This window comes from Typopeltis vanoorti, chromosome 12 (assembly GCF_054136105.1).
Source record: "Typopeltis vanoorti isolate ZY-2024b chromosome 12, IOZ_Tvanoo_1.0, whole genome shotgun sequence".
In the NCBI taxonomy this organism is placed as follows: domain Eukaryota; kingdom Metazoa; phylum Arthropoda; class Arachnida; order Uropygi; family Thelyphonidae; genus Typopeltis; species Typopeltis vanoorti.
Window position 1 is genome coordinate 94,546,585 of NC_143560.1, and position 15,858 is coordinate 94,562,442.

At 34.8% G+C, this 15,858-nt stretch overlaps 1 protein-coding gene across 3 annotated transcripts in view; it reads left to right on the forward strand.

Moving 5' to 3' along the window:
• Window positions 1-15,858, forward strand: part of cyp33 (peptidylprolyl isomerase cyclophilin-33) — a 165,169-nt gene that overhangs the window by 133,998 nt on the left and 15,313 nt on the right. For 2 of the 3 annotated variants that reach the window (XM_090402107.1, XM_090402105.1), the window contains 2 exons: window positions 867-933; window positions 10,961-11,052. In XM_090402107.1, the coding sequence (XP_090258233.1) occupies window positions 867-933; window positions 10,961-11,029 (136 nt within the window). In that variant the 3' untranslated portion in view covers window positions 11,030-11,052. Of the gene's footprint in view, window positions 1-866; window positions 934-10,960; window positions 11,127-15,858 lie in introns of those variants that run through there. The other variant, XM_090402106.1, reaches the window with a different exon arrangement.

Here is a 15,858-nt window from a genome sequence, read left to right on the forward strand (position 1 = left end):
AATCAACAAGTCAAGAACACAGAGTTTTTCCCTTGGGTATGACTTAAAACCATCTTTCATGTTATCACATTTTTAATGTGGTTGAATATATACTTTTTATGTTTAAATATTTAATCTCAGGAATAATCAGTGTTTCTATATGAGAGGTACCCCTTAAGAATATAGGCAAATTTGCTATATTGTATTGATTGTACTTTTTTATGTTGTTGTTTTGTGTGCTCTATATATGGTTTTTGCAAGTCTTGCATTTCATCATCAGTGTATGATTTCCACCATTTCCTTTGAAATTTCTCTTTGAATTTCAAAGGAAATTTCCCATGAATTTATTTTATTTTATTGATTTCCTTTGTTTGGCCTTTCAAATAGCTTTTCAAATAGCACAAAAGAATTTTCAAATTCTTTTGTGCTATTTCACATGATGATTGCTTTTATTTTTCTTATTTTCTTTTGTGTTGTTTCCCATGATTTTCTTTGTTACTTTTTTGTGATTTCTTTTGTGCTTTTTCCCTTGATTTCTTTTATTTTTAATGATTTTCTTTGTTCTTTTTCCTTTTTTTTTTTCTTTTTTTTCTTCTTCTTCTTTGGGAATGGAGCGAAGGCATTAGTATTTTTATCCTAAATTCACTATAAATCTTGGAAATAAATTCTAAACAAATCCTGCACCTGATTTAAGATAATTTCTCTTGTCAGTATAACTTATAATGACTGACTTGCAACTTAAGTGTAAATTTGTTATTGCTCTATATATATTTTATCCATCCATTTTTAGTTATTTAAGTTAAATGCAGTTTCCTGTATACTGTTATGTTACTGAACTAAGTGACTAAAATCTTCATATAACTGATTATTTGTATATTTATTTTAAGGCTGGATGGGAAACATGTTGTCTTTGGACAAGTTATTTCTGGAATGGAAGTAGTTAAAAGAATGGAGGTACGTAGTTCAAGAAATCTTAATTTTTCATTTTGTGATAACTTGAATAGTGTAATAATACCATGAAATGTAGTAAAGAATCTATATTTGAGATTTTACTGGTCATATAGTTAACTTTCATTATAACAAATGCTACTATAGCGAATTCATTCGCTATATCAATGTACCAAAAATTCCCCAGTGACATTAATGTTGTACTAAATGAAATTCACAGTGACAAATTCATGTTATAACAAAATATTCCCCTTTTTCCATATAAGCTTACTGTAGTGAGAGTTGACTATCTTCTTTTAAAAGTCTTGACAGTTTTGAATACTGTGATATATACTTTTTATTTTATAAGCGATCATAAAAATCTCTTTTCATGATCACTTTCTGAAACATTACAGCTTATATAGATTCTATTATTTCACTGATGCTGTGAAATGGAAAACTATTATCTATTATATAGATTTCCATTTTATAGCAACAATGGAAAACATATATGAGAAATTAAAAGTATTCTTATGGTGTTAATAGGAAAGAAACAAATAGTATTTCATTCCTGTTCAGTAATATATGTGAGTTACATTTTCTTATTTCACAAATCAAGTATAAATTGCTAGATTACTTACAGTGATCTCTCAGTTATCCTTCAGTTTAAACAGTCTTGAATGATTAGTGTGTCAACTGACTTCTAATACATGACATGTAATTGTAACTTCAGTTATCAAACCATTGTTCTACCACTGTAATTAGATAATTTAGGAATTACTGTGTGTGCATACACACTCTCACTCACCATTGGGAGGCCCTTGCTCTCAATCTTTAAAATGAGACTGAAACCTCATTTAGTCTTTCTGCATTCACCACTCTCACAAGTAATACAGACAGTTCCCAACTTACATAAATTCGGATTTACACAAATTATCCTGAAAGGAATAGACAAACAGTGAATTATAAAAATGTTGCCTAACCTACATACATTAGATGGCATTATTCACATGCCATCTAAGCAACTTTTGCATAGCAGACAGCCCACATGGTGCATGCATGCATGCAGTTTGCTTTCAACACTGATGTGCTATATTTTTAGTGTTTCTGTGTAATCTGTAGTAGAATACAGTCATAACTAGAAAAAAGGAACAGAAGTAGAAATAGTGAACCCATACATAAACACTCTAAAATTGATAATTATAAAAAAAATATGAAGGTGGAAAAAGCATAATGGCCATATGACATGAACTCTGTCTTGTACCATTGGCAGTGAAGACCAAATCCAAAAGCACGTTCCCCACTAAGGTTAATGGTAATTCAGACAAAGGCAAGAAATCTTTTTGAAGACATAAATCAAAATATTTTCCTGTCTATTCTGATTTTCATGTTACAGTGCCCAGAGAAGCTACCATTAGTGATACCAAAGTAGCAAATAAATATACAGAGTGGTTAAAGCAGGTAATTGATGAAGGTCCTTACTTGCTGCAACAAGTGTTTAATGTAGATGAGACTGAGATTGCTTTGGGAAAAAAATGCCATGTCACAAATATATTTCTAAAGAGTTAAAAACAATGCCAGGACACAAAGTTTCAAAAGATAGTCTAACTCTTTTGCTTGGTAGTAATGCTTCTGGTTGCTGTTAGTATAAGATGCTGCTAGTCTATCATTCAGAAAATCCACGTGCTTTGAAAGGTATCAGTTATGACAACTCTTTTTTTCTTTCTTTCAAGATTTTGCATATTGTTGATAATGTTCCTTGTCATCCTGTGTATTCGGATGATTTTCATCCAATGGACCAGGAGGTGATTGACAACTTCAAAGCATATTATTTACATAAGGCTTTTGTGCAGGCATTGCCAGCTTGTTAAATCAGGACAGAAATCCTTATTTAACAGTCCAGGGATTTGTGGGTTCTATAATATTTAAGAAGCTATACAAAACATGCACTATCATGGGAAGAGGATTCATAAAATTGTATGAATTCAGTCTGGGAAAAAAGTTATCTTCAATATGTGCATGGTTTTGTTGAGGACGAAACTTTTGAAGACTTGACTGAAAAAATAATGCAGCTTGCTGCACAACTAAAATTAGACCAACATGATATCAAAGAATTGATTTGCTCCAGTGGGGAATGCATTATCAAATGAAAAACTTATCAACCTAGAAGCAACAAAAGTTGAAGCCAATGCTTTGGAACCAGAAGAGCAACCAAGACATTTCCTGAAGAAAGAGATGTCAGTTGCATTCCATTTCAATTATTACATATTGAAATTTAGTTTATGTGTGAATTTGGTGAATGAAACTAACAGAAGTAATCTTTAAAAACATGTTAATGCACTACTGCATACAGACAGTAAACATGTAAGGAATATGGCATGATTAATGAGCGAGGGAATTAAATCTGACTTATGTAAAGTTTGTGGAGTGTAACTCGTACATAAGTCGAGGACTGCCTGTACATGTCCAAGTAAATCACTGCTCAGTGTTTAGAGACATGAAGAATCTTTATAAGGGCCTTTTTGGCTTTTAAATGAACGAGGGAATGAGGAGTGGGTTAGGTTATGAAGCATAACCTACTCCTTCACTCTGTGAAAACTGTTACTTTGGCACGAGCTTATGTCTCAGTTTTGTTATTCCTCCTCTTATCCAGGTATTATGGATCCTGCTTGGGTAAGTTAATAGCATATCCACTCTCTCTCTCTCTCTCTCTGATGAACAAGCTATGGGGTTTGAATTTCATGATGGCATATTTGTGAAAGTGCCTTTAGGTGGTAGATGATTTTTGTCACCCAGTAGTAGATCATCACTACTTAGATGCCTGAAGTGTTCGATTATAGCATGTAGTTTCAATTTTGTTGTTATTTGAAATGTTTTTTTTTTTTTACATTGATGATGGTTTGCGACAACTGAAATATCTGTATGTTAACTTTTTTTATTCAGTAATTTTTTACTGTGGTTACATGTTTTTAACTCCTACAAATGCTGCATTTTCCATAGAATTTTCAGACCATTTAGCCTTTATCCTCCATGTATAGTACTAATGGCAAGCCTGATTGGCCAAGTAGTTAGCGTATCCACTCTTCAGCCAAGAGGCTGATTGTCTTTCACCTTCATTCATCCAAGTATAGATACACTCTCCCAAGATGGACTGGGTCACCATGGTAGTAGATCCAACCCTCCTGCAATGGGAGAGGCCTTCACCCTGTAGTGGGTTGAAAATACAGGCTCATCATCATAGTAATAATGGATTGTAGGCTTACAGACTCTCAAGGGTGAGATATTCACAAACAAAAATAATAAATAACATCATTGCTCAATAATCATTTGTTTATTTAGGCTTAGATGCTAATTTAAGCTAATCTTCAGGTTTAATTGGAATGAAATAATTAAACACAGGTTTACTAGTTCTGTTATTTCATTTCTTTCATACAGTTATACTCTGGGACACAATATAAAAAGTGTAATAACACACAAACAATAAGTGGAAGATGTTAGACCAAAAGTCTGAAGTCCCATCCACTTCTTTTGGTATACTTTGTCCAATATTGAATCTATTTTTAGTTTTTTACATTTTTTGTATCGGAGAGTATAGCCTGCTGTCCTTTGTAGGATTTCATTTCTCTGGTTTCCATTCTTTTTTCTTTTGCACTCTTATGGTCCATAAAAGTCCACTTCCATACAGTTTCCAAATTCACTTGCCAAAATTTTATAAACTTTTATTATTCTTGTACACTTTTGAACATGGTTAGGTTTGAAAATATTAATGATCATCCCTGTTATCTTAGTAAGTATGAAATTTTGATATCAATTTCAGCTTCTTTTGTATAGGATACAGTATATCCAAGGTATCTGAAGTAGTTAATTGTTCTAAGATTTTATTTTCAGTTACAATTTTACTTCTGCTGGAGATAGTCCTTTCAAAGCCATGCTTTTTATTTTATCTGTTGATATGCATTCTGATGTTTTGAGTATATTGATCTCTGGAACTTCACTTCTTGCTAAGATTATCTGATCATCAGTTTCATGATCCAGTTTAAATGTTGGTTTTATGTTTTTCTTCCATTCCATTTCTTTACTATTTCATCTATATAGATATTAAATAAGAGTAGTGACATTGAGCATTCTTAATGGACTCTTTTGTTTATTGATTTCTAGTCTGTAGCTGATTCTTTCAGCTATTTGGTGGTGTTGATGCGTGTTAGTCATTGCTGCAAACAGCTGATTTGGAATGTTTTGTTTTTAGCTATTCAAACACCTTTCTCATATTGTACATTTTGACTCATCATGATCATCATTAAATCCCTGACATGTACCCTCAAGGGGTGTACAAGATATGATAGTACTACATGAAAAATTTACATCATTACTAACTTTGTATCTACAATTTTCCACCAAATCAATCTGTTACCTGTCAAGACTCCAACATTGTCAGATCTTGTATTTCTATCTAAGGCACTTTTTACAGTATCAATCCACCTATATCTTCCTCTAGTTCTTTTTCCTGCCCACCTAACAGAGAACACTTGTTTTGCTAATCTTTTCTCACTCATTCTGTTTAAGTGACCATACCACCTGAAATTAGCTCTGCTAATGCATTCCTGGATGTTGACAATGTCAAATTCTTTCCTAATATCCTTGTTTTTAACATGATATTGCCATTGATGCCATCTGTTCGTGCCGTAATCTTTCTCGGGACTCAAATCTGCAGTCTCTAGTCTTTGGTTAAGTGTTTTACTTCTGACCATGCTCTCAGATCCATAAGTTAAAATTGGTTTGAATACTGTCTTGTATAGAGCTAATTTAGTGTTCCGACTAATTTCTCTCTTATTCCATGTAAATTTATTCAATTGACTTCCTACTATACTAGCTTTGTTGATTCTGTTGTCTATTTTCATATTTAATTTACCATCTTCACTAAAAAATTGTGCCTAAGTAGTTGAAATGTTTTACAGGTTCTCCATTCACAATGCAGTTGATATTTTCAATGCTTCTGTCTTGTTATTGCTGACCTTCATACCATATCTATTACAACAGTTATTCAATTTAGTCAGGGAATCTTGCAGACTTGTAGTGGATTTATTTAGAAGTATAACATTGTCTGCATAAAGCAAAGAGCTGACATCGACATCTCCAATTTTGATATCTTGTTTAATACCGCTTTCCTTCATAATGTGATCCATACAGATAATGTACATCCTTGTCTGACACCAGATTTAACATTAAACTATCTTCCTGTAGTTCATGTTTTTTACTTCTGCTGACTTACAACTGAAATAAAGACAAAGTATCGCTTGATATAATGCCCCATTGACACCATATAACTGAACGCATTGAAAGCTTCTCTCTTGGCACCTTGTTATATGCCTTTTCCAAATCGATAAAACTTAAATACAGATCTTTGTTATATTCCCATGATTTCTCCACTATTTGTCGTAAAGTGATGATCTGATCCTGAGCCTCTATTTCACCTGAATCCAGCTTGTTCTTCACTAAGCTTTTCTTCCACAATTCTTCTCAACCGTTTCTCAAGTATGCTTGCATAAATCTTACCAGGAACACTCAGTAGAGAAATACTTCTGTAATTCTCACATTCAGTTTTATTTCCCTTTTTATATATAGGTACTATGAGAGCTCTACTCCAATCATTGGGAATTCGTCCCTCTGTCCAGGCCTTCTGAACTATGCGGTGCAGCCACTGTAAGACTTGCATACCTCCATACTTGAGCATTTCTGGTTGAATATCATCTCCAGCTGCCTTTCCACATTTCACACTTTTGGTGGCTTTTTCTACTCAAGTATGGATATGTATTCCTCACTATGCCTGTTGAGTGTTTTTACCACTGTGCTATCACTACTTGTTTCATTTAGCAATTTTTCAAAGTAATTACTCCATACTTCAAGGATATCTTTTTTCTCCAGTTTTCATGTCACCTTTATCATCTCTAATTCCTTTTACAGCACTCTTTCCTCCATTTCTGAGCTTCTTTAACAACCTCCAGAATATCTTTCTATGTTCTTACCAAAATCTTCCCATTACTTTTGTTTAGCTAGTTTTAGTGTTTAGCTTTCATGCACAAGCTAACTTATTGCCAGGAACTTTTGATATGCTTTCTTATTTTTTTTTAACTTCCTGTGTCCACCATGGAGTTCTGATTTTATATTGTCATCAATACTCCCCTTTTATTTATGATATCCTTACAGAAAACTCCACAATACTCTATCAGCACATTAGTATATTCCTAAAGACAACCAGTTTTATGTCTGATCAATCCAGTTTGTACCACCTCTCAGTTGATTTCTCCTCTCCACAGTTGCAAAGATGCAATCTATGGGAAGGGAGAATATTATTTCATGGCATGAATATCTGTTGATTGATATTCTTCGGCATCAAAATTAATGGCATGATGGTGTCACTTATTTATTAATAGTGACTTCTTATATTTAAAGCTTCAGAAACTATAGCACACAGATGTGTAAATTACATTACGAATACTGATAAATGTAAATTGTACTCCCCATATGAATATGATAGCATTAATTATTTCATTAACCAGGCAGGATTAATTTATTTTTACAAGATCTAATCACATAATTTGCATCGTCTTGTTTTTTTTTCCTCTAGCAGAAAATGATGTCTAGTGACCCATAATGGACAAGTGAAAACAAATACATAGACTCTTGAATAAGTTGTTCATAAGTGGATAAGAAGTATTTTTATAGTAATCCTAAACATAAGAGAATGTTCTACCTATAATGCATGTGTGCAGTTAACTCTCCCTGTGGCAAACACCACTATAACAAACCACTGATAATTTTTAGCCAAAGTCTATGAGTTTTTTTAAAGAAATTCACTATAGCAAATTATTGCGGATGGGCAGAAAGCCAAGGAGAAAGAAGAAACTTGTTAATTACAGATTTTATGCTTAGGAAAGCATAAAATAATAAATAAACGCATAGCAGGAGAAGCAGTAGGAATGAATGAAGAGAAGAAAAATTTCTTCACTGATGGGAAGTGACCATGGAAATATTTGTAGAAAATGCAATTACTTGCATTTTCTACAAATTCTCACTATTTCACTGGAGTGAAATAGTGGGAGACTGGTCATTAATCAACCTATTGCCTCCTAAAGTGTTTATACTAAGAAAAATTGGCAGAGAGATTTGAATGTCATCAAAAGTAACAGTGGAAGAAAATGGTGTGTTATTACAACAAGGCAGTGATGAATTTTCTGCATTCAAGTTAATAAGTTTATCAAAACCTCATTCAAAATCAGTATTTGCGATAGTAGAGATTGATATTCTTGAAATTTTAGAAGTTCTAGAACTCTCATATTGCAAAAATGGCAAAAGATGGTGAGGTCATACAAAGTGACTGTGAATAGTGAGATTCTTAAAACTCTTTTTTCTTGGAGAAAGGAGAGAGAGAGAGAGAGAGAATGGTTCCCACTTGGACTTGAAAGATTTGGTTACAAAGTATTTTAATGAAAAGAGGGAAAGTCCCTTTAAGACCAAAAGTTATATAGATCTTTTAGGGGGTACACATTCTGCAGTATGATTCATTCACTGCTTCGGTAATGGAATCAAATTTTGATGAAGAGATGTGTTAAATAGTGAGAAGAGGGATGGTGAACAAATTAAGTCAATAGCAATGAATGTTTAAATAGGCATGCAGAAGATCATACTGCCAGTATTTAGGAGGGAAAGGTTTAATTCAAGTTCTTCATTAAGGATATAGCAGTGGCAACTATGGCATGAGAGAAATATCTGCATTGGGTCGTAGATGCAGCATACAGTAGGATCTCTTCTTACAGAAGAGATCCTACTGAGAGGCAAATTGCTACTGTATTGATGTCAGTAGAGAGTTCTCCATGGGCAGGTCCATCTTTTACTGTCTTTGCAGATGACAGAGGTATATCACCACATAAGATCCTTATGTTTCAAATACATCTCTTGCAGACAGAAGCACACTGGTTTATGTTTCTACAGATGTCAAATTTTACTCCATCCAGCACACTAGGTTTTATTATGTTCTGGGGGAGATAGAGGCATGTCATTCTCTGGGGCAAAAATCCATTAATTTTCTAAATAGTGTATTTTGGTATGCCTTCAAAAGTGAAGTATTTCTTTTGTTCCCTGATTCATTTTATTGAAAGTTCAAGTAAATAATACCATTTAGGGATGGTTAATTGTGAGAAGGTAGATATATCTTAGATACCTTATTAGCATAAGAGGATTTTTTACTAGATGTTATTGTGTTATACTTTCTCTTTGTCTCCTGATATGGTATGTTTGGCTTCATCTTTCCCCCTTTGGCATTTCCAGGAGTAGGCTGGATGTTCTCCTGCAAAATTTGAACATTTCCCCAGGAGTAATATCAGAATGGGATTTTGTGCTCCTGACAAAGAGGTTTGCTCTGTTCTAAAGAGTAATATCAGAATGGGATTTTGTGCTCCTGACAAAGAGGTTTGCTCTGTTCTAAACAGAGGGATCATTCTTACATTTAACATCTTGCTTATATTGATGTTGGAGTTTTCAGAGTATTCCAATTGTCTTGTTAGAAACAGGATTGTAACTTTGTTATTTGTGTGCAAGTTAAAACCATATTTCTAACATTTAAAGCAGTACAGAAGGTCAAGGTATCTCAATTGCAGAACAGCTGAAAAACCTTGTTTTCAGGGTGTTAAATGTAAGGATGATATTCTTGATTGATACCATTTTACTGCTATCACTCCTTGATCTTTTAACAGAGCAAAGCAAATCTTGTCAGGAACATTAAGGTTCCATTCTGATATTACATGGAATCCTACCATCCTTTCCAAACCCTACTGGATAAAGAAATGTGACATTTTCCTGATCAGACTTTCCCTGTTAAATGTATAATAAGAAACAATAATGTATTTGTAGATATCTCTTTATATGTTGAGGCATAAACATGAGAATGAAAGACTCATTTTCAAATGAAGGAGATAATTTGGTACCATAGCTCCCATGGATGCCCAATATATGGCAAGCAATGACTGCATCTATGAACAGAACAATAAGGATATCCTGGACGTTACAGCAAGCCTTGGGTAATGACTTGAAGAGGACAGTACCTAAAGCTTGGTATATTGTTCAGGGTAGCCTTACTATTCTGCTTCCAAGTGCTTGTCAGATAGCAGGTGTCTATGGGAGTTATGGCACTGACAAGTCCACTAGTTGATGGATCCTGGCTGGGCCATCCAGAATAATCCATCTTGACAAAGTAGTGTAAGACTAACTGGGATCCATTTTTCAGGATATCCATGGGTTGCAGGACATTGGATCCCAGTAATGATGGTTAGGAATATAGTACAGTAAAAAATTTTGAAGTGAAGCATAAAAAAGAGAAAGAATGACAGGTTCCAGTACTATCACCAGGAGATCCTCTCCGCTACGAGTGAAACCCTACCTAAAAGGGATTATTCATAGGAGCATCACTATATCATAGTTGCGAGGATGATGTAGTACTGATCTTTCGTTGGAAAGAGACTAAAGTTCAGATCTATCTAGAATACAAGGAACAAGTGGGTGCCCTACCTGAAAGGGATTATTCATAGGAGCATCACTATATCATAGTTGTGAGGATGATGCAGTACTGCTCTTTAGTTGGAAAGAGACCTAAGTTCAGATCTGTCTAGAATACAAGGAACCTTTATCAGTGATTTTCAGTTGACTATGTTGCTTGGGTTCACATGGACTAAACTGACCAAAGAACAGACTTAATATACTGCATCTCAATGCAAACCTTGACTGTAATTCCAAGCAACCTCACCACCATGGAAAGATGAGGATGGCATGCTGATAAATAAAAAATTTCTACACCTGGTACTTAAGTTAGCTATACTTCAGAGTTTGATTACTAAGAATAGAAGAAAAAATTATTTTGAACTGATGATATGATGTATTAGAACTAGCACAACTGCAATCACTTTATTCCTCACATAGTATTGATTGTTCCTGAAGTTGTTACAACTTCTCGCTATATAGTACTTGCATGTATTAATTCTATTTTTTTTTTTTTTTCTTCCAGCAATATGGAACCAAGTCAGGCAAGCCATCTGAAAAAATTGTTATTTTTAACTGTGGAGAGCTATTGTGATATCCTCTGTCATTATATATACAGTATGTGTAAATAATATATTTGTAAATAGTTTATATGTAATCAGATGTTAATAAACACATTATTAGTACTGTGATGTCATTTCAGAACTCAAACACTATACACACTTTATGAAATAAGTTAATAACATTTATCCCCTCTTTAAATCCTAGTTTTGGAAAGAATGGGGAAAACAAAAAGAAGATAATCTTTAAGTGTTTATACATCAGTAATTCCCCTTTACTTTTAGTGTCAGATGCATCCATTATGTATATGTCTCTTCCCCCCCCCCCAATAACAAAATTACATTGTTCTTATTTTTTTAATAATTTGAATGATTTAACAAAACTTGTGGTATGGGCTGTTCATTAGCCATGTTTTATGTAGGTGTATTTAAAGATACATGCTGATATACAAGGCCCATACAGAATTTACTGCCAAATAATACAATGGAGAGGGGTTGCACAGAGCGACTCATTAGTTAGCTGTTGACGATTTTACTTTTGTTGTCGTCTATGAATAACTTAAGAGTGCTGTGATAAAAACCCCGCCAGTTGCCAGGTTTATAGTGTGATACAGTTTTTGTTGGCAGGAAACAATAGTGCTGAAGAAATTCACTGACTATGTAAGGTTTGTGGACCTAATGCAATGAATGACAGTAAGGTTAGGCAATGGTGCAACAGTTGGTGAAAAGTACAGTGGCTAGCCAACTGTGGTGACAAACAATTTGGTGGAAAGAGTGAACACAAAAATTAATTGTGGTTCCTTGCTGAAGAGAAATCAACAAGATCCCTTTACAGTCTCAGAAGACAATGGTTATTTATTTTATTTTTTTGCCTTTCATAAATGATGAATGGTGCCTCTGCATGGAGTGTTGTTTTGTATCAACATTTGTATACGAAATCCACATTTCATCATTAGTTGTGATAAAAAAAAAATTCGTCTCCATTTTTGTAATGCTCCTAAAATTTTTGAGCTGATTCTACTTTGTTGCTGTTGATGAACACTGGTCAGCAGTTTTGGGTCCCATCTGGCACACAATTTCTTATACCCCAGCTTTTCTATCTTAATTTCATGAATGAGTATGAAACTTCTGTCATTGTAAGACAGTTATCAAGCATTTACATGTTCACTCTTTCAACCAAATAGTCTATCACCACACTTGGTGGCCACTGCACTCTTCATCATGAATATTGTTCTGTCGTCCTTTAAATGAATGACACCATTGCCTAACCTCACTGTTATTGATTATGTTAGGTTCTAAACCTTACATTACACCAGGGGTCTTCAACACATCGCCTGCCAGCCATTTTAAAAAAATAACTACTTAACATTAAAACACGATTAAATAAAAAAAATTATTTCAATGAAGCCCACATTATTTAGAATTGTAAGTTGCTTTCCAGATTCACAAGGAACACTGTGCATTTGATACTTTACATAAAATCCTATAAAAATAAATAGACATGCTTCTTCAGCCATCTGCCAGCGCCAAGCGGTACTTAAGTACTAGTACTGACGTCGCAGGTAGATGGCTGAAGCAGTAGTTAGTTAGAGTGCGCTGTCTAGTGCCTTCCAGATACATCTTGAAGGTTCTTGATACTTTGTTATTTTCATATAAATACTAGAGGATCTCATCCACAGTCAGTCATTAACAGTGTGATATTCATGTATAAGCGCATGCAGGTTCATCGTGTCAGCCATAGCCTATTGTGGTTTTATATTGCCAGAATTTTTTCATTGGTGCGAGGTATATTCAGTGGATAATAACCGTTACACGGCTATTTTGGATTCACCTTCCATCACTATGGCATCTACGAGTAAAAAGCGTAAATCAAGTGATTCTTGTCGGGTTTTTAATGAAAAGTGGATCAATTTGTACTTTTTTTTTGTGCCGATCAACGATAGGCCGATGTGTTTAATTTGTCATGAGTCAGTGTCAGTATCAAAAGAATACAATATAAAACGACACTATGAGACAAAGCATGTGTCCAATTTTGATCACCTTCAAGGGCGGCTTCGTGTGGACAAAGTGAACCATCTCCAAATTGATTTAAAATGCCTGCAGGGTATGTTTAAAAGGCAGAGGGAAGAGAGCGAAGCGTGCATCAAAGTAAGTTATGTAATGGCTGAAAAAATTATTAATAATTCAAAAGCCTTTGTGAAAGAGTCTCTGCTGGGGATATTCTGTGCCCAAATAATAAGGTAGTGTTTAAAAAAACCGAGTTTGTCTGGGGTAACTGTAGCACGATGTGTCAAAGAACTTGCCAATGACATTGAAGGAACTTTAAAAAAAAAACGGTCGTCCGAACTACGTCTTATTCACTTGCTTTAGATGAGAACACAGGTGTGAAGGATACAGCATAACTGGGCTATCTTTGTCCATGGCATTGATCAACAATTCAATATGACAGAAGAACTGCTAGCTCTCGTACCTATGAAGGAAACGACGAGAGGCACTGATATTCTTGAAGCCACCAAGAAAATGCTCCAGCATTTCGACCTCAGCTTAACCAATCTCAATGGTGTGGTAACTGATAGTTTGTTGCATTGTTACAGAAAGAACTGGAACTAGAAGGAAAAGATTTCACCCATTACCACTGTTTAATTCACCGGAGAATTTGTGCACGAAAACTATTGGATTTGAGAATGTCATGAAAGTTATTGCGACTGTCGTCAACATTATTAGGGCAAGAGGAATGACTCATCGTCAATTCTAAGAGTTTTTGACCCAAGAGTGCAAAGCGGATCACGGTGATGTGGTTTATTATAGTAGTGATGTGTGTTGGTCGAGCAGAGGGAAGGTTCTTAAAAGAGCCTTTGACTTAAGGAGCAAAATACAGCAGTTAATGCAAACCAAGAGGAATCCGATTGCAGAATTTACAATCCGAAGCGGATGACAGACTTTGCCTCTGTGACCGTCATCTCGTTGCATATGATTGACCTAAATACGCGGCTACAATCCAAAGATCAACTGGCACACACTCTGTTTGATCACATCAAAGCTTTTGTGGCCAAGCTCAAACTTTGGGAGGCACAATCACAAAAAAAGACTTAACTCATTTTCAGCTTCTCGCTGAGTCCAACCATTTGTCTCTTGATGAATACGCTATAAAATTAGCAGTGTTGCGAAGTGATTTTGAAGAGAGATTTAGTGATTTTCATAACCAACAGTCTTTAGATTTATTTTCAATGCTGTCGAAATGTCAGGCTCAGTACAAATGGAGCTGCTTGAACTCCAAAACAACTCTTCTTTGAGAGAAAAATTATTCAATGTGCCCTTGCTTACATTTTACAAAGACTACATTTCTGAGGATGCATTTCCTAATCTTTGCCAGCATGCTTTGTTAGGAAGCACATACTTATGTGAGCAGTTCTCCAGAATGAAGCATGTAAAGTCCAAGACAAGAACTCAGATTACGGACCAACATCTCGAGAATACTCTGCACATAGTGACTTCAAACATTGATGATAACATCGACAAGCTGATCAAGGAAAAACATTGTCAAGTTGCCCTTTGACATTGTAAAAAATGAATTTTTTCTTCATTAAATTATCTTTTTTCAAATACTGATTGTATTTACTTACCATGAACCTAACTGCTACCTATGCTTGTAAAGCTGTATTTGTTTATTTTTATAGGATTTTATGTAAAGTATCAAATGCACAGCGTTCCTTGTGAATCTGGAAAGCATCTTACAATTCTAAATACCGCAGTATAGCTGAGTGGCCTGCGGGCTTCATTGAAATTTCGAAAGCTGTATTTGTTTATTTTTATAGGATTTTATGTAAAGTATCAAATGCACAGCGTTCCTTGTGAATCTGGAAACCATCTTACAATTCTAAATACCGCAGTATAGCTGAGTGGCCTGCGGGCTTCATTGAAATTTTTAATGCGGCCTGCACTGTCTGAAAGGTTGAAGACCCCCTGCATTACACAGTCGTCGGTAAATTTCTGCAGTACTATTATTTTCCTCCATCCAAAACAATATCACAGCACTCATTATGAATTATTTGTAGAAGACATCAAACGATAATAGAACAAAAGTAAAACAGTCAACAGCTAGCTGAATCACTGTGCTACCATGCACAATCACTCATCATCATCATCAAATTCCTGCCATGTATCCTCAAGGGGTGTACAGGATATGAAAGTACTACATGAGAAAATTACATCATTATTAATTTCCTATCTACAATTTTCCTCCAAATCAGTCTGTTACTTGTCAAGACTCCAACATTATCAGATCTTATATTTCTATCGTCTAAGGCACTTTGTACCGTATCAATCCACCTATATCTTGGTCTTCCTCTGGGTCGTTTTCCTGCCAACCTGGCAGAGAACACTTGTTTTGCTAATCTTTTCTCTCCCATTCTATTTAAGTGACCATACCATCTGAGATTAGCTCTGCTAACACATTCCTGGATGCTGACAATGTCAAGTTCTTTCCTAATATCCTCATTTTTAATATGATATTGCCATTGATGCCATCTGTTCACGCCTATAATCTTTCTCAGGACTCTCATATCTGCGGTCTCTAGTCTTTGATCAAGTGTTTTACTTCTGACCCAGCTCTCAGATCCATAAGTTAAAATTGGTTTGAACACAGTCTTGTATACAGCTAATTTAGTGTTCCGACTAATTTCTTTCTTATTCCATATGAATTTATTCAATTGACTTCCCACCATACCAGCTTTGCTGATTCTGTTGTCTATTTCTATATTTAGTTTACCATCTTCAGTAAAAATTGTGCCTAAGTAGCTGAAATGTTTTACTTGTTCCACAGGTTCTCCATTCACAACACAGTTGACATTTTCAATGATTCTGC